The sequence below is a fragment of the Aulonocara sp. 'chitande type north' Nkhata Bay genome, linkage group LG3, assembly GCF_057382095.1.
Source record: "Aulonocara sp. 'chitande type north' Nkhata Bay isolate Kocher_YH1m ecotype deep benthic linkage group LG3, A_spYH_male_GT1.1, whole genome shotgun sequence".
Lineage (NCBI taxonomy): Eukaryota > Metazoa > Chordata > Actinopteri > Cichliformes > Cichlidae > Aulonocara > Aulonocara sp. 'chitande type north' Nkhata Bay.
In genome coordinates this window covers 8,449,843-8,473,989 of record NC_141346.1, presented here as the reverse complement: position 1 = coordinate 8,473,989, position 24,147 = coordinate 8,449,843, and the positions used below count along the sequence as shown (strand labels likewise).

Here is a 24,147-nt window from a genome sequence, read left to right as displayed (position 1 = left end):
ATTTGACCCAAATCAAATCAAATCAAATCACTTTTATTGTCACATCACATGTGCAGTAAAAGTGAGACTACTCAGGTTTCTTCGTATCAGGGTGAGCAGGGAAGACACCTGGACAACTTGCCTCATTCACCCATTCACACACGCACTTTTTCTAAGCTTTTATTTCTATATAAATGCTGGTTATCTAACATTCACTCACATTCATATTCCGATAGCTACAAGGCTGGCCCCTGCTGGATGATCCACAGCTGCCCTCAGGAGCTCTGATAGACCAGGCCAAACACCTGGGCAACCTGACCTCTGTTAGTGTTCTTTGTTTTTTCTTTCTCTTGGGAAGTACAGGACAATGACTACCTTTTAAAAGATTTAATTCATTTCAGCAGTTGAAATTAGAAGTTCCAGCATGCTGGACCTCAATGTGAATCAGCGGTCTGCTTCACAAACATGATGACCCTGTAAGTGGGCAATACAGTATAATACCACAACAAAAACAAATACTATTATGACTCTTTTCTGGGAAACAAGCAACCGGTCCTGCCATCTCCCGACTGGATCTTCTTCTGCACTTCATCCATGTCTGACCTCGTCTGCATCTGCTCCTTCCCCTTGAAAGAGATTTTCTTTTCTAACCTTGCTACATTAATATTATCTAGCAATTCTCAGTCTGTTGTTTTCTACTTATTCTCCAAGTTTTTGTAACCATCTGCTTCACCCTGCTGTAACAGTTCGTCCCAAACAGGCTCCTTTGCTCTGCATTGTGTTGTGTTTTTAAGAAGACTAGGAGACTCAGGTTGATTGTTGCTAATTCATTTCCTGAATGGAAATGTAACGGTGTTTGATCAGTGCAAATGGCTCATGACACACAATTTCACACAGCACAATATGGCAACATATCCCATTCTGCTTTAGCATACAGTTTTACACGATATTAAACAAATGAAAAATATATAAAACTGGTGTTGGACGTGTCCACTAAGCACTTATTACAATCTGTGCCCGTCAGTTGCTCAAACAAGTTTTATGTATCTATAATGCTTAACTATGTTATGTGTGGAACAACACAACTAACCTCTGGTATGGCTACAGGAGACTGGCAGCGATTACTGCAGCCAGCCTCACCTAATCGGCCACACCAAGAGGAAGCCGCTGTTTCCCAATTACACTGAGATTTGTTGGCAAGTGGAATAATACCATATAAACACTGTTACATCCGGGACAAATATCTCTGTAGCTCAGCGTGTTCGTCTCAATAATTCAATCCAATTATAGCACTGTATTGATGCTTTTGAACTTTGTTAAACAGAGTGTTTAATGAGCACAATTGCAATGTGTATATAAAAATTGCAAAAAGAGCTTTAGCTAATTATTTTATTCCTGACACCTTCAAAATCTGGAACAACATCAAAGACACGGTCTCCTACACTCCTCTCATTCTGGACCCAAACACTCATCCTGTCTGGAGATCTGACTAGTGTGAGTGGAGGTATTAAGCAGCTTCCTGATAATCCCTGCTCTGAGGGCTTTAACTCTGGTACTTAAAGCTGGGATGTCAAGGTTGGAGACAGTACATGGTGGAGACTGGGTGTGTTACCAGAGACTGTGCAGAGGAAGGGAGACATACAGTCTGGATTATGGAAAATATGGTTTGATGAAGGTAAATATTTATCATGGTCACCATCAGCTGTCACAGCTCTGTCATTAGAGAAGAAAAGAAGAAAGCTGTCGTTCTCATGATACTAACACACACATACACAACTTCACACAAACTTTCACTCGCAGTATATTTTCATTCATTGGCCTTGTGAGTAAACTGGACGTGTTTCCATTGAAGATGTCGGTGTGAGCGGAGCTGATGAGTTCAAGATGGTTAGTAGTGTGAATGCTGATTAAGCATTCACAGGATTGTTATCCAAATCTCTAATATTATTCCAGTTAATTCTGTATACGTTTTCTCCTTTAACACCATTCAACTCAAACCATTCAACCACCATTAGATTCCTCTTCAAACATCTCAGTGAATATTCACTGAGATGTTTGAATGCTAATCAATAGATCAATATTCAATATTCAATTAGATTCCTCTTCTTTTGGCCTTTTGTGCTTGTCTCTTTCTAACTTTTAAATATTCACTATATTCAATTTGATTGAATTTGATTGGTTTGAAATTCACAGAGATCCAACTGTTCCAATATTCCTGGCACATACGGGATCACTGCAGGGTTTCACTTGGGCTGCGGTTGTCGTTCTCTCCTGGATCGGCTGGAGCTTTCTTTAGGTGTCTTCACATCTTTTACAAATGTCCAGCAGGGATAACCACATTTACTCAGGGCCTTCTTAATATGATGTTCTTCTGCATTCCTGGCAGCTCTGTCTGCGGGGATGGCGTTAATTCTGTGTTGTAGCTAGATGGATCCATGCCAGCGCTTGCTGTTGCCAATAAACTGGAGCTTGCCCTATGATCGGAAGGTCTGTGGTTCAAATCCACCGAATGTCTATTCTGCTTCTCTGGTTAAATGCAGAGGACTAAGCAATTTCCTACAGGATAAATAAAGTATACATTGTTGTTATTATGATGAAAACATGAATGGGGAGGATTATGTTGAGCTTGATTTAATGGAAATTGACAGTTGTGAGAAAATGCACCGTGTGAACCACGAAATAAAAAGAACGGGACTTGTTATCCTGTATTGGTGAACAACCACAAGAGCAGATGAGAGATTTTCAGAACACCTAAACAGGAGGATATGACCCTTCCTGTGCAGTTTCTTACAGGCCAAAACACACGAGATAAAAAAAAGGCAGATCAAAGTATCCCCCAGTAGCTTTTTCAACTCAAGACTCTTCTGCATCAATGATCCTTTTGCCAAAGACACAAACAATTTTTTCTTTGCATAATTTGTGACCCAAATACACTTGCCTAGCTACTTTCAGCATGACAATACACTTAAGGAAGGCAAGTCCCGGGGAATTCCCAGGACATTTTCAGCTGCAAAAATGCAGTGGCCTGAAGGGATCGAAGCAATAACAAGGCATCAAAACTCGACTGGTCGAAAAAGTGCAACAATGCACATGTTTAACTAGAGAACTGAATCAGAGATTTACTCTCCTGCACAGCCAAGTTATTGACTACTTTTACAGTGTAAAGTATGCTGAGGGTAGAAGGTACTCCTGTGTCTGAGGAGAATGATAATCACACTGTGTTGGATTCAATAAACAAAAACATTAAGGCTCCACATAAACAACCTGAACTGTACAAGAAAGTAACACAAGTGCAAGAACCACTAACAGACGTGCTTTAATGTTTTTAGTCTGTATATTTTATCAGTAACATTACAATTTGTTCAAACACAGCAAACACCTGTCCAAAACAAACTTTCCCCAAATGGTAAACAGAAGTACTTACAGACCACTGACTACAGTTTGAGACCATTCCTGAAAAACCTGTTAAGCCTTTAAGACTCATTAGAGATAATGGGCTGTCATCCCATTATACATTCAATTTATAATAACTGTAGGAAGCATTCATTTAATATTTTTATAAACAGAATATTTCTTTATCGTCAGCTATCAGCAGACGAAAGCGGACAGCTCCACCGCGACCCCGACATCACTCCGTGGCTGTATTAACCTCACACCAGATAAGAATCAGCTACACCATTTCCCTATCCACTCACACTAACTTGCATTAACATCTGTTTAACTTACCGGTATCAAATCGCGTCTTAAAGTGTGATTTCATAGCAGAATTAACACCGTCACTCTCCATCAGTGATTTAATTGGAATGTTTACGTTTTGGGTTTTTTTCTTCTCGATTTTTTTTCTTCTCTTTTCCCCCTCTTGGTTTTATGCTGCTCACCCCTGTCCTTGGTTTCTTTCTTTATTTCTTCCACTGCCTCGATCACCTGCTTCGACACTCATCCACAAACAACATCCTTTATTTCGACACATACGCACCATGCGCTCAACGGCAGCACATTTACATCAGTCAGACAGCGCACACAGTCGTATAGGATACACACACTTAAGCCAAGCCTACTCATATTAGTAAATATGCACACACATAGTCAGACTCAGGGAGCATCTCGCCACACATTTTTTCTCTCTCTCCTTCTCTTTATTTATGAACAAGTGACGTATTCTCTCCACCTGTCTAAGCGACGCACATAGCATACATCCCTAGTTATTAGTTATACACAAACATCTATGGGTACCAGGCACGTGCGGGGGGGGGGGGGGGGGGGGCTTGAGCACCCGCCCCTTTCCTGATGGGTGCCCAAAGTGCCCTTTTGTTGAGGCAACTTTTTTAAAAAATTATTTATTTATTTCTTTATGTGTGTGTGCGTGCAGAGTCCTGTCTGTGCCCCTCAACAATAATATTTAACTATTAATCACAATTTTGCTAAATAAAAGGATTTGGCTTGCATCAGTCACATGATCACATTTAACCAATGGTCGCCCTCGACGGCAGAACGCGCTGGTTACGAGCCGGGAACGAGCTCACAAAGAGCACGCGCATTTTTAGCGGTCCGGAGCTGTAGGAGAAACACAAGTTAACTCAGAGACACAGACTGATGCGACACAACCAGTAAGTAGGTGTACAGCGTACACTGTAGTGTATAGCACACAGGAGTATTAGCTTATTACGTACACGTTGGTAAGCTGTCTTGTGGCAACTGACGAACTGAAACAAACGAGCGTGCTGTGTGTGTAATAAAAGGACATTACCTGTCCTTTTATTAACTGCACAAGTAGTGCTGGTCACAGCTGCTGGCTACCTGTGTAAGGCTGTCATGGGTCTGTAGCTCTGTCACCGTTTTAGGGAACATATTTAGTTTTAAAGTAAGTTTCCGGGCTATTTCACTAAAAAACGATCTAATATGCATGTCCACATAATAATAATTATAATTGTAATATATTTAAAAACACAAGCTGTATTTTAAAGAACATACATTAAGAAGCAGATTATATCAGATTTATATTTTAAATAAGACAAAATTTGGATTTTACAGCAGTAAAATGATTGTATCTCTACAGTTTAAACATGTAATAAGCTTTGCCCCTGCACAGAGTGGATAGTGAAACAAATGGAATCATCATAAATACATTATTTCATATTTATTACTTCCCCCTCCTCATTGCTTTATTATTGTAGCTCTTGTAATAAATAATAATGTAAGGATTCTGGATCAGCTCCATGATGCCCACAGTATATACAGTATTCTGAAGAAGGTCTAAAGTGTCATTGTGTGTGCGTGCATGTGCGTGTTTTATTTAGATGGATTTTAAAAAAAATATTACTCATGATATAACATTGTCCAGACATGGCTGGTAAGGACATGAGGAGGAAACAGTAGGAGCTGTGTGAGGCTACTAAAGGCAGGGCTATAACATTTTTCTGTCATCATTTTATTATAGATTAAGTGTAAGAGTTGTTAGGTGTGGATAATTAGATTATAGTTTATTGCAATAGCAAGTTGTGCCTTGTTCTCACATAGCAAGTGGAGAGTGATATATGAAATTATGGGATGGAAGGAAGAAGAGAAGCAAAGAGTGATTCACAGGCAGAGCCTAAATTATTTTTCACAGTTTTTTGTTGCCTTATGGTTCCAAGCGCTGTCACCAATCTTTGCATTTTGTTATTATCTCATGACACTTGTTTAATCAGCTACCATCTCTCCTATGGACTTTTTAATGTCTACAGTCTAAGATCAACACAGCCCTGCCCTTCCCATATTAGATTCTTGATGAATGTGTGTTGTTGTTATTCAGCCTGGTTCAATGTGCCCCTTTTTAACTTTGAGCACCCGCCCCTTTAAACCTCTCTGCACGGCCCTGATGGGTACACTGAGGTTCGTTACATGGAATATAAATGGAGCTGGCTCCAGAGAAAAGAGGTTAAAAACATTTAACCAACTCAAAAAACTACAGGCAGATATTATCCTTTTACAAGAGACCCACAGACCTCTTAGAGGTTCGAATGAACTTAAACCACCTGAGTTTCCTAATGTGTTCTCAGCTTGTTATAATTCTAGACAAAGGGGAGCAGCAATTTTAATACGTAAAAATATTAATTTCACAGTACTCGATACAGTTATAGATCCAGAGGGCAGATTCTTAATCATTAAACTATCTATACTTGATAAAAAGCTATGTATTGTAAGTGTATATGGTCCAAATGAGGGATCAAATGTTGATGATCCCTCATTCTTTCACGGTTTTTTCAGTGCACTCTCATAACATACTGTGAGGTCCCGCCTCCATGTACTTGTGCAATTAATCGCTAGACGGGTATATTTATAAATAATATTACATTAGGGAAATTTTCCTATACATATTTTGACCTGGGGGTAGAATTGATTGTGAAATGGAAAGGGAAAATGCTTATGAACTTGCAATTTAAAAACATGATGCATTTAAGGTAACCCTTTTTCATTTTTATTTAAGAAGAGAATTTGTTCCTCTGTGCGATGGCTGAACCTGTTCCTTTTCGTGGAGATAATTTCTCCTGCCTTATGGAAAATCCCTTCACATGGCACAGAAGAGGCTGGAGCGCACAGAAACTGGTAGAGATGCAGTTACACAGTCTACCTGGGCCCCACCAACTATCAGCTAAAGAGAATAAATACATTAAATTGCTGCACATTTTGTAGACTAACATTTTAAGATTATTTAAAAAATATAATATATCTTTTTATAACATTAAATGTTATGAGTCAAACAGAAGTCTTTCTAAAGTTCCATCCATCCATCCATCTTCATCCGCTTTATCCGAGGCCGGGTCGCGGGGGCAGCAGCCTAAGCAAAGAGGCCCAGACCTCCCTCTCCCCAGCCACCTCCTCCAGCTTATCCGGGGGAATACCAAGGCGTTCCCAGGCCAGCCGAGAGATATAATCTCTCCAGCGTGTCCTGGGTCTGCCCCGGGGCCTCCTCCCGGTGGGACATGCCTGGAACACCTCACCCAGGAGGCGCCCAGGGGGCATCCTTGTCAGATGCCCGAACCACCTCAGCTGGCTCCTTTCGATGTGGAGCAGCAGCTGCTCTACTCTGAGCCCCTCCCAGATGGCCGAACTTCTCACCCTATCTCTAAGGGAGAGGCCAGCCACCCTTCGGAGGAAGCTCATTTCTGCCGCTTGTATCCGCGATCTCGTTCTTTCGGTCACTACCCACAGCTTGTGGCCATAGGTGAGGGTAGGGATGTAGATCGACCGGTAAATTGAGAGCTTCGCTTTTACACTCAGCTCCCTCTTCACCACGACTGACCGGTGCAGCGTCCGCATTACTGCAGCTGCAGCCCCAATCCGTCTGTCGATCTCCGGCTCCCTTCTCCCATCACTCGCGAACAAGACCCCGAGATACTTGAACTCCTCCACTTGGGGCAGGAACTCATCCCCGACCCGGAGTGGGCACTCCACCCTTTTCCGGCTGAGAACCATGGCCTCAGATTTGGAGGTGCTGATCCTCATTCCCGCTGCTTCACACTCGGCTGCGAACCGTTCCAGTGCGAGCTGGAGGCCCTCACCCGATGAAGCCAACAGAACCACATCATCTGCAAAAATCAGAGATGAGATTCTGAGGACACCAAAGCGAAAGCCCTCCGCCACTTGGCTGCGCCTAGAAATCCTGTCCATAAAAATTATGAACAGAACCGGAGACAAAGGGCAGCCCTGGCGGAGCCCATCACCCACCGGGAACGAGTCCGACTTATTGCCGGCAATGCGAACCAAGCTCTTGCAACGGTTGTATAGGGATCGAATGGCCCGTAGCAATGGGCCAGACACCCCATATTCCCGCAACACCTCCCACAGGACACCCCGAGGGACACGGTCGAATGCCTTCTCCAAGTCCACAAAACACATGTAGACTGGTTGGGCAAACTCCCATGCACCCTCAAGTATCCTGGAGAGGATAAAGAGCTGGTCCAGTGTTCCGCGACCAGGACGAAAACCGCATTGTTCCTCCTGTATCCGAGGTTCGACTAACGGACGAACTCTCCTTTCCAGCACCCTGGCATAGACTTTCCCAGGGAGGCCGAGGAGTGTGATCCCCCTGTAGTTGGAACACACCCTCCGGTCCCCTTTCTTAAAGATGGGGACCACCACCCCGGTCTGCCAGTCCACAGGTACTGCCCCTGATCTCCACGCAACATTGCAGAGGCGTGTCAACCAGGACAGCCCTACAACGTCCAGAGCCTTCAGGAACTCGGGGCGGATCTCATCAACACCAGGGGCTCTGCCACCAAGGAGTTGTTTAACTGCCTCAGTGACCTCGCCCCCGGAAATTGGCGGGTCATTCCCCTCATCCCCAGACTCTGCTTCCTCCTCGGAAGACATGTCAGTGGGATTAAGGAGGTCCTCAAAGTATTCCTTCCACCGCCTGACAATTTTCTCAGTCGACGTCAACAGCGCTCCACCAGCACTATACACAGTGCAGGTAGAGCACCGCTTTCCCCTCCTGAGACGCCTGACGGTTTGCCAGAATCTCTTCGAGGCAGTCCGAAAGTCTTTTTCCATGGCCTCTCCGAACTCCTCCCACACCCGAGTTTTTGCTTCAGCCACTGCCCGAGCCGCATTCCGCTTGGCCTGTCGATACCTGTCAGCTGCCTCCGGAGTCCCACAGGCTAACCAAGCCAGATAGGACTCCTTCTTCAGCCTGGTGGCTCCCTTCACCTCTGGTGTCCACCATTTGGTTCGGGGTTACTACCACGGCAGGCACCAACCACCTTGCGGCCGCAGCTCAATGCAGCAGCTTCGGCAATGGAGACGCTGAACATGGTCCATTCGGACTCAATGTCCCCAGTCTCCCTCGGAATGCTGTTGAAGCTCTGCCGGAGGTGTGCGTTGAAGATCTCGCGGACTGGGGCCTCTGCTAGACGTTCCCAGCACACCCTCACTACGCGTTTAGGTGCACCAGGTCTGTCCAGCGTCTTCCCCCGCCACCTGATCCAACTCACCACCAGGTGGTGATCAGTTGACAGCTCAGCCCCTCTCTTTACCCGAGTGTCCAGAACATTTGGTCGCAGGTCTGGTGATACGATTACAAAATCGATCATCGACCTACGGCCTAGAGCGTCCTGGTGCCACGTGCACTTATGGACACTCTTATGTTCGAACAGGGTCTTCGTTATGCACATGGGGGGGGGGGGGGGGGGGGGTTATGACACATGCACCCTCCCTTAATTTAATTTAATTTAAGTTATTACAAACAGGACAGACATGACTTGTCATGGTCCTGGGTCGGTTCGACCCAGCATTTTGAGTTTCTTATGTTCTGGTTTATTTTTGCATTATGGATTAGTTCTTATTCTCTGGTGATACTGTTTTGATTATAATTATATTCAGATTCTTTAGCTATCTGTTGATGATGATGACGATGATTATTTCTGGTTTAGGTTTTGTTATCTTGCCCTCATGTTTGGTTTAGGTCGCCTGTGCTTAGTCTTCTCTGCCCGTATGTCCCTCTGTCTGTCCATGACGTCATTATGCCTGTTTACGAGTCTGTGTCTCTGTCTGGCACGTGCTTCCTGTTTTATTTTGTAGGTCTGTGTCCTATGTCAGTGCGTTCAGCTTTGTGCTCCCCCTGTCCCGTCAGCCTTGATTCCTCCCAGCTGATTTGCCCTCCTGTCTCTCATCCCCTGATTACTAGTGTGTGTATTTAAGCCCTGTGTGTTCTCCTGCCTGTTGCTGGTTCCTTTGCGTTCTGCTCCTCATATCCTCCCAGGGCCGTTATTTTAGTTCTCCCAGTTTAGGTGTCTTGAGTTATTTTGTCATGCCCCACTGCTCGTAAATCACCTTGTAAATAAACTTCACTAGCATTTTCATCCACTGCTTGCATCTTGGGTCCTCCTTCCTCCACACCACACGGCTCGCCTCCTCAGCCGTGACATGACTGGGGGATAGGAAAGGTAGATGTCATGGCTCAGAGGCCCGTGAAGTGGAATGGACTCATGCACAGAACCAAAAGACCGGGGGCTTGACGTGATTTGCAAAAACAAAATTTTTATTTACAAGAATTCCTAACTTAGATAATCAAGACAAACAAGATTTAATTTTGTGCACAAACGTGGTGCCTATGAAGTGCTGGGCTTAGGCTAGGCATGAAACTGTCGGGTCACAAAAACTGCTGAGGGCTGGAGTGGGTGGGGCAGGTGGAAACTATGGCAGACCAGGGGCACTGAAACGAAGGAGAGGATAATCAGAACGGTCCAAGGAGTTGGGAGAGTTTCCCAGTTTTATAAGCTGAGATGGATTACGTGTTCACAGGCAGGGATAAGCTGGAGGTGGAGGTGAGGCGAGGTCCGGGCGAGTACTGAGTCCTTTACGGGTGCGCAGGGAGGCAGGCAGGTGTGAATGGCAGTTTGCATGAAAAGGATTAAGCTGACCAGAATCCGGAAGCGTGGCTATGGCAGGGTTTGGATGATGAGTCCAGGTGCCGACTAGGAGACAGGAAGAGAGAGGTTAGTAATGCACACTGAGAGATACACAGAAACATGAGGCTGTGAACTAACAGAGGTTAGCAGACAATCTGGCAAAGACTCATTGTGTGCGCTGCCAGATATATATAGATATAGGAGAGCTGACGCTGTGGAAAGTTACTCAGACTCGGCCGGACAATGAAAGTAGAAAGAAAGACAGGAAAAGAAAGAAAAGCAGAGGGGAAAAGTCTAGTGTGAAAAGACCACAAAACTCCACAGCAACAGTCTAGATAAGTATAAGTAACAGTAAATGATAAATACTGAATGTTACTGAGCAGCACGCAAGACCAACAGCACACAGTATGCTATAAAGCAGCAGCAGCAAAGGAAGATATAGTGTGTCTGTGAGCACCCATGTGACATATAGAGGCCTCTCAGAGCAAGAGAGGACCACTAGAGGGGCAGCCGCGCCACCCTCCTGAGAAAAGAGCTGAGGAGAGCCCCAGATGAGGAGTCACCCAGCAGCCACAGAGTGCAGAAACCACAGGGGGCTACAGCGACGTGCCTGCGGGCTCTGCCAGCTGCCAGCTGCACCAGAGTGGACCAATGTGGAGACAAACAGAAATTAACAAACACAATCACACTCCCCAAATATACTCTATACCCCATGTCCAGAACTATTGTCCCCAGAGGGGACCCAAGACTCAGGAGATGTTGCCCTCTTCCCTGGGGTGGAGACAAGCAGTCCGCCCCCGGTCCTGCAGCAGCAGGGAGGTCTAGCATCCCAGACCCAGATCTGATCGCCAACTCCTCCTCCAGAGAACAGGGGTGTGAAGACCCCATGCCTCTCTCTGCCTGCTCATATGTGGTGTTGCTACATGCTGTTCTAAAGTGCATTTAAAACATGGGAGGGGCATGGTGCTTTCTGCCAGAAAGCAGCAAATGTCAGCATGGACCCTCCTGAGACCTCTCAATGTCTACATGCATTTAAAATTGACAGACCGTCCTCTAGCCCCCCAAAAGCGTGCCTACCCCCATGGCCCTATGTGTTCTGAGAGTGTAAGTAATGTGGATGTCTAGGTTGTAGAATAAAATTGAGGCACAGGTGGCCAGAAGGGGACAGAGAAGGAATAGCTCCCATACACCTCAGTGATACACCTGTACCCCATTGCTGTTTATTTGTATTATTGTATTATTTTATACACACAACACTCATCTTCCACTAACCTAGACTTCTTAGATGTGTAGACGTGTTTCTATCGGTTTACAAGATAGTAGTGAGATCCGCGATGATGTATGGTTTAGAGACAGCTGCACTAACAAAATGGCAAAAGGCAGCGCTGAAGGTGTTCGGATGTTCATTAGGAGTGACCAGGATTGACAAGACTAAAATGGGAATAAAGAGTTTGAAAACAAAGTTATAGAGGTGATGCCGAGGTGGTTTAGACATGTGGTGAGATGATGAAGATGGAGCTGCCAGGCAGGTCAAGGTAGAGCACCTACCTTGACCTGGATGGAGCTCTTCAAGGCATATACCACAAGGTGGAGTCCCCTGGCAAGACCTGGAACACGCCAGAGAGATTATGCCTCTCAACTGGCCAGGGAGTACTTCGGTGTATTCCAAGATATACTGAAAGAGGTAGCTGGGTAGAGTGAGGTCTGGGCTTCTCTGCTTAGGCTGCTTCTTCCAAAACCTGGCTTCTTACTGTATGACTACTGAGATTGTTGTAATTTTTACTTTTGTAAATTGACCTTTTTCCATTGTTACATCCCCCAGGAGGATGTCTCTTCTCCCTACTAACTCTTTGTTTTGTCTAGGCTCCACCTCCTCTGTCCTGATTGGATGCTGCTCAGAGTCCAGCTAATTGTTAATCAGCGGAGCACTGGGGCGATCGTGGCTCAAGAGTTGGGTGTTCGTCTTGTAATTGGAAGGTTGCCGGTTCAAGCCCCGGCTCCGACAGTCTCGGTCGTTGTGTCCTTGGGCAAGACACTTCACCCGTTGCTTACTGGTGGCGGTCAGAGGGCCCGGTGGCGCCAGTGTCCGGCAGCCTCGCCTCTGTCAGTGCGCCCCAGGGCGGCTGTGGCTACACTGTAGCTTGCTATCACCAGTGTGTGAATGTGTGTGTGAATGGGTGGATGATTGTGTATAATGTTAAGCGCTTTGGGGTACTTAGGACCAAGTAAAGCGCTATACAAATACAGACCATTTACTTAAGGCCTGTGGAGCTGTGTTTCTGTGCCCTCTGGCCATTTTGGTTGGCATACCTTACAGGCTTGCATGCCTTTGTGACTTGTATATGCATTTTTGTTTTCATGTTCAGACTGCCTCTAGGGGAGAGATGCCTTTTGTTTTGACACCCTGTTTTCTCCTGTTTATGTGTTGTTAGGTAGGTTATGGTTATAGGTTGTATATTTTGTTTTCTTTGGAGTTAGGTAAGTTTACTTTATTTTTACATCAGGGATGTTTTGTTTGTTATGTTGGCCTTGGCTCTCCCTGAAGTTAACTCTCAGTCTGTACCAAAAGTTCATAACTAGCTTTAAATAAACCTTTTAAAGTTACCATCTTGGCTCTTTCTTCACTATTTACCTTTATGTTCGTCCTTTCACCCCCCCCCCCCCCTTCCCCCCTAGACTAGCCAGGGGACTTAACATCCATGAATTGTCTACAAATCCAATTTCACCAATTAAAATAATGCCTCCTTTCTCTCAGGAGGACTTTCCACTCTTCCTCCCCACTCCAGAGAATACCACTTTGTGAACCAGCTGATGACCTGGACTGAAGCTCAGAGTTACTGCAGAGAACACTTCACTGACTTGGTCACCATCTACAACAGCGACATCAACCAACTGCTTTTCTCAATGTCACCAAGGATCAATGCTTTTGCTTGGATAGGACTCTATGATGATCGTTACAGCTGGAAGTGGTCCATGGAGGGAAAACTTTTTTATGTTGGCAGTACACATGAATTTCTGATCTGGGCTAACGGCCAACCAAACTGTGGATATGCAAATCAATACTGTGTGGCTCTTCAGGGACAAACACAGATGAACGATAAACCCTGTGGAGATTCTTACCCTTTCCTGTGTTACAATGGTAGGAAAATAGATTGTTACCCTAGTTATGTCTGCAATTTTACAAGATTCATAGTTCACCTATTTTAAATATAATTCCTCTATTAAACATTCACAGCCAGTAGTACAAGTTACATCTTCGTGATGGAGAATTACACCTGGTCAGCGGCTCAGTCGTACTGCAGGACATACCACACAGACCTGACCAGTATAAGAAGCAAAGAGGAGAAATCCATCATCACGCTCACTTTGAATGGATCAGGGGTTCAGTATGTGTGGATTGGTCTCTACAGGGATCCCTGGGCCTTCTGGTCTGACAACACCACCTCCACATTAGCTAACTGGGCGTCTTCTCAACCTAATAACTACAACTCACAGTACTGTGGAGCACTGAATTTAATGTCAGGGAAATGGGCTGATGACCACTGCAGCAGCAGTAACTATGTTTTCTGTTTCACAGGTGAGGTCCAGAATGCAAACACTGTAAGATCCTGTCATCATGTAAAACACTAATGTTTGTGTTGTTATATGTGGTTCATTTTTAGCAGTGACAAAGCAAACAGTGGTGAAAATGAAGCTTCAGTCAGAGGCAGACATGCACAGCACAGAGATCCAGCAGCAGGTTTCACAGCAGGTCAGCAGTTCAGTCACCAACACAAACTTGACACAAGTTCAAACTATGCTTCATGTTTTTCATCATCTGCACATTTTGTCCAGCTGTCAGGCCTCATGCTGTCAGAAGGACTGACAGACTTCAGGATTCGTTGGAGGAAAGTCCAGAGTTACCGTGACGACCAGTCAAAGAAGCAGGATGTGGACGGTGGCTGCAAAACTGAAGTCTGACTGGACTGAACCACTTCATGTGTGAAGTTAATAACATGCTGTGCTGAGTTGTCTTATCATTTAAATCTTTTATTTCAGAGTATATTGATTGCAGAAGTGCCACCAATAACTTGTTTGTTCAGGTGCGGTTGTAGTTTTTCAGAAAATCTTTTAATTAGAGGTCCCTGCACTAATTTTGTTGTTCATCTAGAAGTTTTTATAGGCTGTAGTTTCTTGAATTCACCTGTCTCAGCACTACAGACACTGTTCTGGCTTTTTGTGCAAGCAGTTTATTAGGATCCATATTTCTGTTTGATTGTGACAGTAACCTCTGCTGACTTAAAGAAATGGTAAACATGAAAGTGAGGAGATGCGAAGCAAAAAAAAAAAAAACTCCCCTGAACAAAACGTTGTACTGTTTATTTCCTGTTTTTGCTCAGACTGTTTGATAACCACAAAAATGTAACCATAAGAGTATCAGACCTTACCCGATTTAAATTTGGACGCTCACTTTCAACTGTGTGCAGTTTTAATGCAGGCTGGACGTCATCTTGACAGACACTTTAATTGAATTAGATTTTTCTCTGCTTATGAAAGTGGCTGTGATGCATTATTTCAGAAGGGATTTATTGTTTTCTTAATGGATTATTTTCATTAGAACACTGAGATAACAGATCTTCAGGGCTGATGTGCCCGTCTCCTCTCCAACCTCTCACCTCTTAAAGATAAGAACAGAGTCAGCATTAGATCAGAGTAGATTAGTTAGACAATTGTAATTGATGTGATTTGATTATTATTCGATTTTTATTATCATTTCATTCTTCTTTTGTTTTTGTCCTGCTACAATTCTTTAAAAAAATTGCTGCAATTAAAATTTCATTTGTGAAAAAAAAATTCTCATTTTCTCTCAACCATTTATGAAACAGTAAGGGTAAAAATCTGAACATTAATTTGTCACAATCCAGAGGGGATATTTTGAAGGTTTTCCCTGTGGAAAAGCAAAAGTATAAGTTTAAGAAGATGTGCTCTTATTTCCACAGAGCACTGAGGTGGAAAACATTTTCTTCCATATCACCACCAATCTCTCTCCCTCCAAAGAGTGGAGATTAAATAGTGGATTAAATTAATAAGTCGAATTGATGTGATTCTATCATCCTTTTCTAAAATCAGTTTTGCTTTTGTTTTGCTCTAAGTTGCTTTAATACAATCTTCTAGACAAAAAGTCTAAATAATGAACATTCCTTTTTTAACTTTTATGAAACATTATATATATGAATATGACTATTAATCTATATTAATCCAAATAAGTTGCTTTAGCCTTTCCAAGTAATATCTATCTTTGATGGCCTGCTGTCCAGCCTCTGAAACCAAGTCAGATAAAAAACAAAGTGCCATGATCAATAGGGGAGCTGCCATAGTAGGTGTGACTGATACGATTTGACCCAAATCAAATCAAATCAAATCACTTTTATTGTCACATCACATGTGCAGTAAAAGTGAGACTACTCAGGTTTCTTCGTATCAGGGTGAGCAGGGAAGACACCTGGACAACTTGCCTCATTCACCCATTCACACACGCACTTTTTCTAAGCTTTTATTTCTATATAAATGCTGGTTATCTAACATTCACTCACATTCATATTCCGATAGCTACAAGGCTGGCCCCTGCTGGATGATCCACAGCTGCCCTCAGGAGCTCTGATAGACCAGGCCAAACACCTGGGCAACCTGACCTCTGTTAGTGTTCTTTGTTTTTTCTTTCTCTTGGGAAGTACAGGACAATGACTACCTTTTAAAAGATTTAATTCATTTCAGCAGTTGAAATTAGAAGTTCCAGCATGCTGGACCTCAATGTGAATCAGTGATCTGCTTCACAAACATGATGACCCTGTAAGTGGGCAATACAGTATAATACCACAACAAAAACAAATACTATTATGACTCTTTTCTGGGAAACAAGCAACCGGTCCTGCCATCTCCCGACTGGATCTTCTTCTGCACTTCATCCATGTCTGACCTCGTCTGCATCTGCTCCTTCCCCTTGAAAGAGATTTTCTTTTCTAACCTTGCTACATTAATATTATCTAGCAATTCTCAGTCTGTTGTTTTCTACTTATTCTCCAAGTTTTTGTAACCATCTGCTTCACCCTGCTGTAACAGTTCGTCCCAAACAGGCTCCTTTGCTCTGCATTGTGTTGTGTTTTTAAGAAGACTAGGAGACTCAGGTTGATTGTTGCTAATTCATTTCCTGAATGGAAATGTAACGGTGTTTGATCAGTGCAAATGGCTCATGACACACAATTTCACACAGCACAATATGGCAACATATCCCATTCTGCTTTAGCATACAGTTTTACACGATATTAAACAAATGAAAAATATATAAAACTGGTGTTGGACGTGTCCACTAAGCACTTATTACAATCTGTGCCCGTCAGTTGCTCAAACAAGTTTTATGTATCTATAATGCTTAACTATGTTATGTGTGGAACAACACAACTAACCTCTGGTATGGCTACAGGAGACTGGCAGCGATTACTGCAGCCAGCCTCACCTAATCGGCCACACCAAGAGGAAGCCGCTGTTTCCCAATTACACTGAGATTTGTTGGCAAGTGGAATAATACCATATAAACACTGTTACATCCGGGACAAATATCTCTGTAGCTCAGCGTGTTCGTCTCAATAATTCAATCCAATTATAGCACTGTATTGATGCTTTTGAACTTTGTTAAACAGAGTGTTTAATGAGCACAATTGCAATGTGTATATAAAAATTGCAAAAAGAGCTTTAGCTAATTATTTTATTCCTGACACCTTCAAAATCTGGAACAACATCAAAGACACGGTCTCCTACACTCCTCTCATTCTGGACCCAAACACTCATCCTGTCTGGAGATCTGACTAGTGTGAGTGGAGGTATTGAGCAGCTTCCTGATAATCCCTGCTCTGAGGGCTTTAACTCTGGTACTTAAAGCTGGGATGTCAAGGTTGGAGACAGTACATGGTGGAGACTGGGTGTGTTACCAGAGACTGTGCAGAGGAAGGGAGACATACAGTCTGGATTATGGAAAATATGGTTTGATGAAGGTAAATATTTATCATGGTCACCATCAGCTGTCACAGCTCTGTCATTAGAGAAGAAAAGAAGAAAGCTGTCGTTCTCATGATACTAACACACACATACACAACTTCACACAAACTTTCACTCGCAGTATATTTTCATTCATTGGCCTTGTGAGTAAACTGGACGTGTTTCCATTGAAGATGTCGGTGTGAGCGGAGCTGATGAGTTCAAGATGGTTAGTAGTGTGAATGCTGATTAAGCATTCACAGGATTGTTATCCAAATCTCTAATATTATTCCAGTTAATTCTGTATACGTTTTCTCCTTTAACACCATTCAACTCAAACCATTCAACCACCATTAGATTCCTCTTCAAACATCTCAGTGAATATTCACTGAGATGTTTGAATGCTAATCAATAGATCAATATTCAATATTCAATTAGATTCCTCTTCTTTTGGCCTTTTGTGCTTGTCTCTTTCTAACTTTTAAATATTCACTATATTCAATTTGATTGAATTTGATTGGTTTGAAATTCACAGAGATCCAACTGTTCCAATATTCCTGGCACATACGGGATCACTGCAGGGTTTCACTTGGGCTGCGGTTGTCGTTCTCTCCTGGATCGGCTGGAGCTTTCTTTAGGTGTCTTCACATCTTTTACAAATGTCCAGCAGGGATAACCACATTTACTCAGGGCCTTCTTAATATGATGTTCTTCTGCATTCCTGGCAGCTCTGTCTGCGGGGATGGCGTTAATTCTGTGTTGTAGCTAGATGGATCCATGCCAGCGCTTGCTGTTGCCAATAAACTGGAGCTTGCCCTATGATCGGAAGGTCTGTGGTTCAAATCCACCGAATGTCTATTCTGCTTCTCTGGTTAAATGCAGAGGACTAAGCAATTTCCTACAGGATAAATAAAGTATACATTGTTGTTATTATGATGAAAACATGAATGGGGAGGATTATGTTGAGCTTGATTTAATGGAAATTGACAGTTGTGAGAAAATGCACCGTGTGAACCACGAAATAAAAAGAACGGGACTTGTTATCCTGTATTGGTGAACAACCACAAGAGCAGATGAGAGATTTTCAGAACACCTAAACAGGAGGATATGACCCTTCCTGTGCAGTTTCTTACAGGCCAAAACACACGAGATAAAAAAAAGGCAGATCAAAGTATCCCCCAGTAGCTTTTTCAACTCAAGACTCTTCTGCATCAATGATCCTTTTGCCAAAGACACAAACAATTTTTTCTTTGCATAATTTGTGACCCAAATACACTTGCCTAGCTACTTTCAGCATGACAATACACTTAAGGAAGGCAAGTCCCGGGGAATTCCCAGGACATTTTCAGCTGCAAAAATGCAGTGGCCTGAAGGGATCGAAGCAATAACAAGGCATCAAAACTCGACTGGTCGAAAAAGTGCAACAATGCACATGTTTAACTAGAGAACTGAATCAGAGATTTACTCTCCTGCACAGCCAAGTTATTGACTACTTTTACAGTGTAAAGTATGCTGAGGGTAGAAGGTACTCCTGTGTCTGAGGAGAATGATAATCACACTGTGTTGGATTCAATAAACAAAAACATTAAGGCTCCACATAAACAACCTGAACTGTACAAGAAAGTAACACAAGTGCAAGAACCACTAACAGACGTGCTTTAATGTTTTTAGTCTGTATATTTTATCAGTAACATTACAATTTGTTCAAACACAGCAAACACCTGTCCAAAACAAACTTTCCCCAAATGGTAAACAGAAGTACTTACAGACCACTGACTACAGTTTGAGACCATTCCTGAAAAACCTGTTAAGCCTTTAAGACTCATTAGAGATAATGGGCTGTCATCCCATTATACATTCAATTTATAATAACTGTAGGAAGCATTCATTTAATATTTTTATAAACAGAATATTTCTTTATCGTCAGCTATCAGCAGACGAAAGCGGACAGCTCCACCGCGACCCCGACATCACTCCGTGGCTGTATTAACCTCACACCAGATAAGAATCAGCTACACCATTTCCCTATCCACTCACACTAACTTGCATTAACATCTGTTTAACTTACCGGTATCAAATCGCGTCTTAAAGTGTGATTTCATAGCAGAATTAACACCGTCACTCTCCATCAGTGATTTAATTGGAATGTTTACGTTTTGGGTTTTTTTCTTCTCGATTTTTTTTCTTCTCTTTTCCCCCTCTTGGTTTTATGCTGCTCACCCCTGTCCTTGGTTTCTTTCTTTATTTCTTCCACTGCCTCGATCACCTGCTTCGACACTCATCCACAAACAACATCCTTTATTTCGACACATACGCACCATGCGCTCAACGGCAGCACATTTACATCAGTCAGACAGCGCACACAGTCGTATAGGATACACACACTTAAGCCAAGCCTACTCATATTAGTAAATATGCACACACATAGTCAGACTCAGGGAGCATCTCGCCACACATTTTTTCTCTCTCTCCTTCTCTTTATTTATGAACAAGTGACGTATTCTCTCCACCTGTCTAAGCGACGCACATAGCATACATCCCTAGTTATTAGTTATACACAAACATCTATGGGTACCAGGCACGTGCGGGGGGGGGGGGGGGGGGCTTGAGCACCCGCCCCTTTCCTGATGGGTGCCCAAAGTGCCCTTTTGTTGAGGCAACTTTTTTAAAAAATTATTTATTTATTTCTTTATGTGTGTGTGCGTGCAGAGTCCTGTCTGTGCCCCTCAACAATAATATTTAACTATTAATCACAATTTTGCTAAATAAAAGGATTTGGCTTGCATCAGTCACATGATCACATTTAACCAATGGTCGCCCTCGACGGCAGAACGCGCTGGTTACGAGCCGGGAACGAGCTCACAAAGAGCACGCGCATTTTTAGCGGTCCGGAGCTGTAGGAGAAACACAAGTTAACTCAGAGACACAGACTGATGCGACACAACCAGTAAGTAGGTGTACAGCGTACACTGTAGTGTATAGCACACAGGAGTATTAGCTTATTACGTACACGTTGGTAAGCTGTCTTGTGGCAACTGACGAACTGAAACAAACGAGCGTGCTGTGTGTGTAATAAAAGGACATTACCTGTCCTTTTATTAACTGCACAAGTAGTGCTGGTCACAGCTGCTGGCTACCTGTGTAAGGCTGTCATGGGTCTGTAGCTCTGTCACCGTTTTAGGGAACATATTTAGTTTTAAAGTAAGTTTCCGGGCTATTTCACTAAAAAACGATCTAATATGCATGTCCACATAATAATAATTATAATTGTAATATATTTAAAAACACAAGCTGTATTTTAAAGAACATACATTAAGAAGCAGATTATATCAGATTTATATTTTAAATAAGACAAAATTTGGATTTTACAGCAGTAAAATGATTGTATCTCTACAGTTTAAACATGTAATAAGCTTTGCCCCTGCACAGAGTGGATAGTGAAACAAATGGAATCATCATAAATACATTATTTCATATTTATTACTTCCCCCTCCTCATTGCTTTATTATTGTAGCTCTTGTAATAAATAATAATGTAAGGATTCTGGATCAGCTCCATGATGCCCACAGTATATACAGTATTCTGAAGAAGGTCTAAAGTGTCATTGTGTGTGCGTGCATGTGCGTGTTTTATTTAGATGGATTTTAAAAAAAATATTACTCATGATATAACATTGTCCAGACATGGCTGGTAAGGACATGAGGAGGAAACAGTAGGAGCTGTGTGAGGCTACTAAAGGCAGGGCTATAACATTTTTCTGTCATCATTTTATTATAGATTAAGTGTAAGAGTTGTTAGGTGTGGATAATTAGATTATAGTTTATTGCAATAGCAAGTTGTGCCTTGTTCTCACATAGCAAGTGGAGAGTGATATATGAAATTATGGGATGGAAGGAAGAAGAGAAGCAAAGAGTGATTCACAGGCAGAGCCTAAATTATTTTTCACAGTTTTTTGTTGCCTTATGGTTCCAAGCGCTGTCACCAATCTTTGCATTTTGTTATTATCTCATGACACTTGTTTAATCAGCTACCATCTCTCCTATGGACTTTTTAATGTCTACAGTCTAAGATCAACACAGCCCTGCCCTTCCCATATTAGATTCTTGATGAATGTGTGTTGTTGTTATTCAGCCTGGTTCAATGTGCCCCTTTTTAACTTTGAGCACCCGCCCCTTTAAACCTCTCTGCACGGCCCTGATGGGTACACTGAGGTTCGTTACATGGAATATAAATGGAGCTGGCTCCAGAGAAAAGAGGTTAAAAACATTTAACCAACTCAAAAAACTACAGGCAGATATTATCCTTTTACAAGAGACCCACAGACCTCTTAGAGGTTCGAATGAACTTAAACCACCTGAGTTTCCTAATGTGTTCTCAGCTTGTTATAATTCTAGACAAAGGGGAGCAGCAATTTTAATACGTAAAAATATTAATTTCACAGTACTCGATACAGTTATAGATCCAGAGGGCAGATTCTTAATCATTAAACTATCTATACTTGATAAAAAGCTATGTATTGTAAGTGTATATGGTCCAAATGAGGGATCAAATGTTAATGATCCCTCATTCTTTCACGGTTTTTTCAGTGCACTCTCATAACATACTGTGAGGTCCCGCCTCCATGTACTTGTGCAATTAATCGCTAGACGGGTATATTTATAAATAATATTACATTAGGGAAATTTTCCTATACATATTTTGACCTGGGGGTAGAATTGATTGTGAAATGGAAAGGGAAAATGCTTATGAACTTGCAATTTAAAAACATGATGCATTTAAGGTAACCCTTTTTCATTTTTATTTAAGAAGAGAATTTGTTCCTCTGTGCGATGGCTGAACCTGTTCCTTTTCGTGGAGATAATTTCTCCTGCCTTATGGAAAATCCCTTCACATGGCACAGAAGAGGCTGGAGCGCACAGAAACTGGTAGAGATGCAGTTACACAGTCTACCTGGGCCCCACCAACTATCAGCTAAAGAGAATAAATACATTAAATTGCTGCACATTTTGTAGACTAACATTTTAAGATTATTTAAAAAATATAATATATCTTTTTATAACATTAAATGTTATGAGTCAAACAGAAGTCTTTCTAAAGTTCCATCCATCCATCCATCTTCATCCGCTTTATCCGAGGCCGGGTCGCGGGGGCAGCAGCCTAAGCAAAGAGGCCCAGACCTCCCTCTCCCCAGCCACCTCCTCCAGCTTATCCGGGGGAACACCAAGGCGTTCCCAGGCCAGCCGAGAGATATAATCTCTCCAGCGTGTCCTGGGTCTGCCCCGGGGCCTCCTCCCGGTGGGACATGCCTGGAACACCTCACCCAGGAGGCGCCCAGGGGGCATCCTTGTCAGATGCCCGAACCACCTCAGCTGGCTCCTTTCGATGTGGAGCAGCAGCTGCTCTACTCTGAGCCCCTCCCAGATGGCCGAACTTCTCACCCTATCTCTAAGGGAGAGGCCAGCCACCCTTCGGAGGAAGCTCATTTCTGCCGCTTGTATCCGCGATCTCGTTCTTTCGGTCACTACCCACAGCTTGTGGCCATAGGTGAGGGTAGGGATGTAGATCGACCGGTAAATTGAGAGCTTCGCTTTTACACTCAGCTCCCTCTTCACCACGACTGACCGGTGCAGCGTCCGCATTACTGCAGCTGCAGCCCCAATCCGTCTGTCGATCTCCGGCTCCCTTCTCCCATCACTCGCGAACAAGACCCCGAGATACTTGAACTCCTCCACTTGGGGCAGGAACTCATCCCCGACCCGGAGTGGGCACTCCACCCTTTTCCGGCTGAGAACCATGGCCTCAGATTTGGAGGTGCTGATCCTCATTCCCACTGCTTCACACTCGGCTGCGAACCGTTCCAGTGCGAGCTGGAGGCCCTCACCCGATGAAGCCAACAGAACCACATCATCTGCAAAAATCAGAGATGAGATTCTGAGGACACCAAAGCGAAAGCCCTCCGCCACTTGGCTGCGCCTAGAAATCCTGTCCATAAAAATTATGAACAGAACCGGAGACAAAGGGCAGCCCTGGCGGAGCCCATCACCCACCGGGAACGAGTCCGACTTATTGCCGGCAATGCGAACCAAGGTCTTGCAACGGTTGTATAGGGATCGAATGGCCCGTAGCAATGGGCCAGACACCCCATATTCCCGCAACACCTCCCACAGGACACCCCGAGGGACACGGTCGAATGCCTTCTCCAAGTCCACAAAACACATGTAGACTGGTTGGGCAAACTCCCATGCACCCTCAAGTATCCTGGAGAGGATAAAGAGCTGGTCCAGTGTTCCGCGACCAGGACGAAAATTGGGCAGTCCACAAATATAATCAAACAGTATATGAGCGACTTTGGTCTTTGCGATGCATGGCGCTCCCTTCACCCCAACAGTAAGGAATATACTTTTTTCTCACATGTCCATCACTCCTACTCTCGTCTGGATTATTTTTTGGTCAGCAGCTCACTGCTGAACGACATTTCAGACACTGAGATTCACTTCATATTTGGACTATAATGACACTCCCGAAACATCAGCTTCTGTTCTATGGGAAGCAGGGAAAGCTGTGATGAGAGGTAAAATGATTTCTTTCTCATCACACAAAAAGAAAAAAGAAAAAAAAAATATTCAGGAATTAGAAAAAAACATCAAATCACTAGAAGAAGCCTACGCGTCCCACCAAGATCAGGAAACATTAAACAAAATACGCAAAACAAAACTAGAATTAAATGAGATAATTGATAAAAAAACAAAATTCTTAGTACAAAGACTAC

General features: G+C 43.2%; 1 protein-coding gene and 1 long non-coding RNA gene across 2 annotated transcripts in view; one reads left to right on the top strand and one right to left on the bottom strand.

Annotated features, from left to right (window-relative positions):
- Nucleotides 1-24,147, bottom strand: part of LOC147333790 (uncharacterized) — a 165,691-nt gene that overhangs the window by 46,603 nt on the left and 94,941 nt on the right. The gene's annotated exons all lie outside the window — the stretch shown is intronic.
- On the top strand, nucleotides 13,629-14,338 carry LOC147333793 (lectin BRA-3-like). Its single transcript, XM_086287292.1, has 3 exons — nucleotides 13,629-13,944; nucleotides 14,030-14,118; nucleotides 14,202-14,338. Exons 1-3 carry the CDS (start codon nucleotides 13,629-13,631, stop codon nucleotides 14,325-14,327), a joined length of 531 nt encoding a protein of 176 aa, XP_086143418.1. The 3' UTR covers nucleotides 14,328-14,338.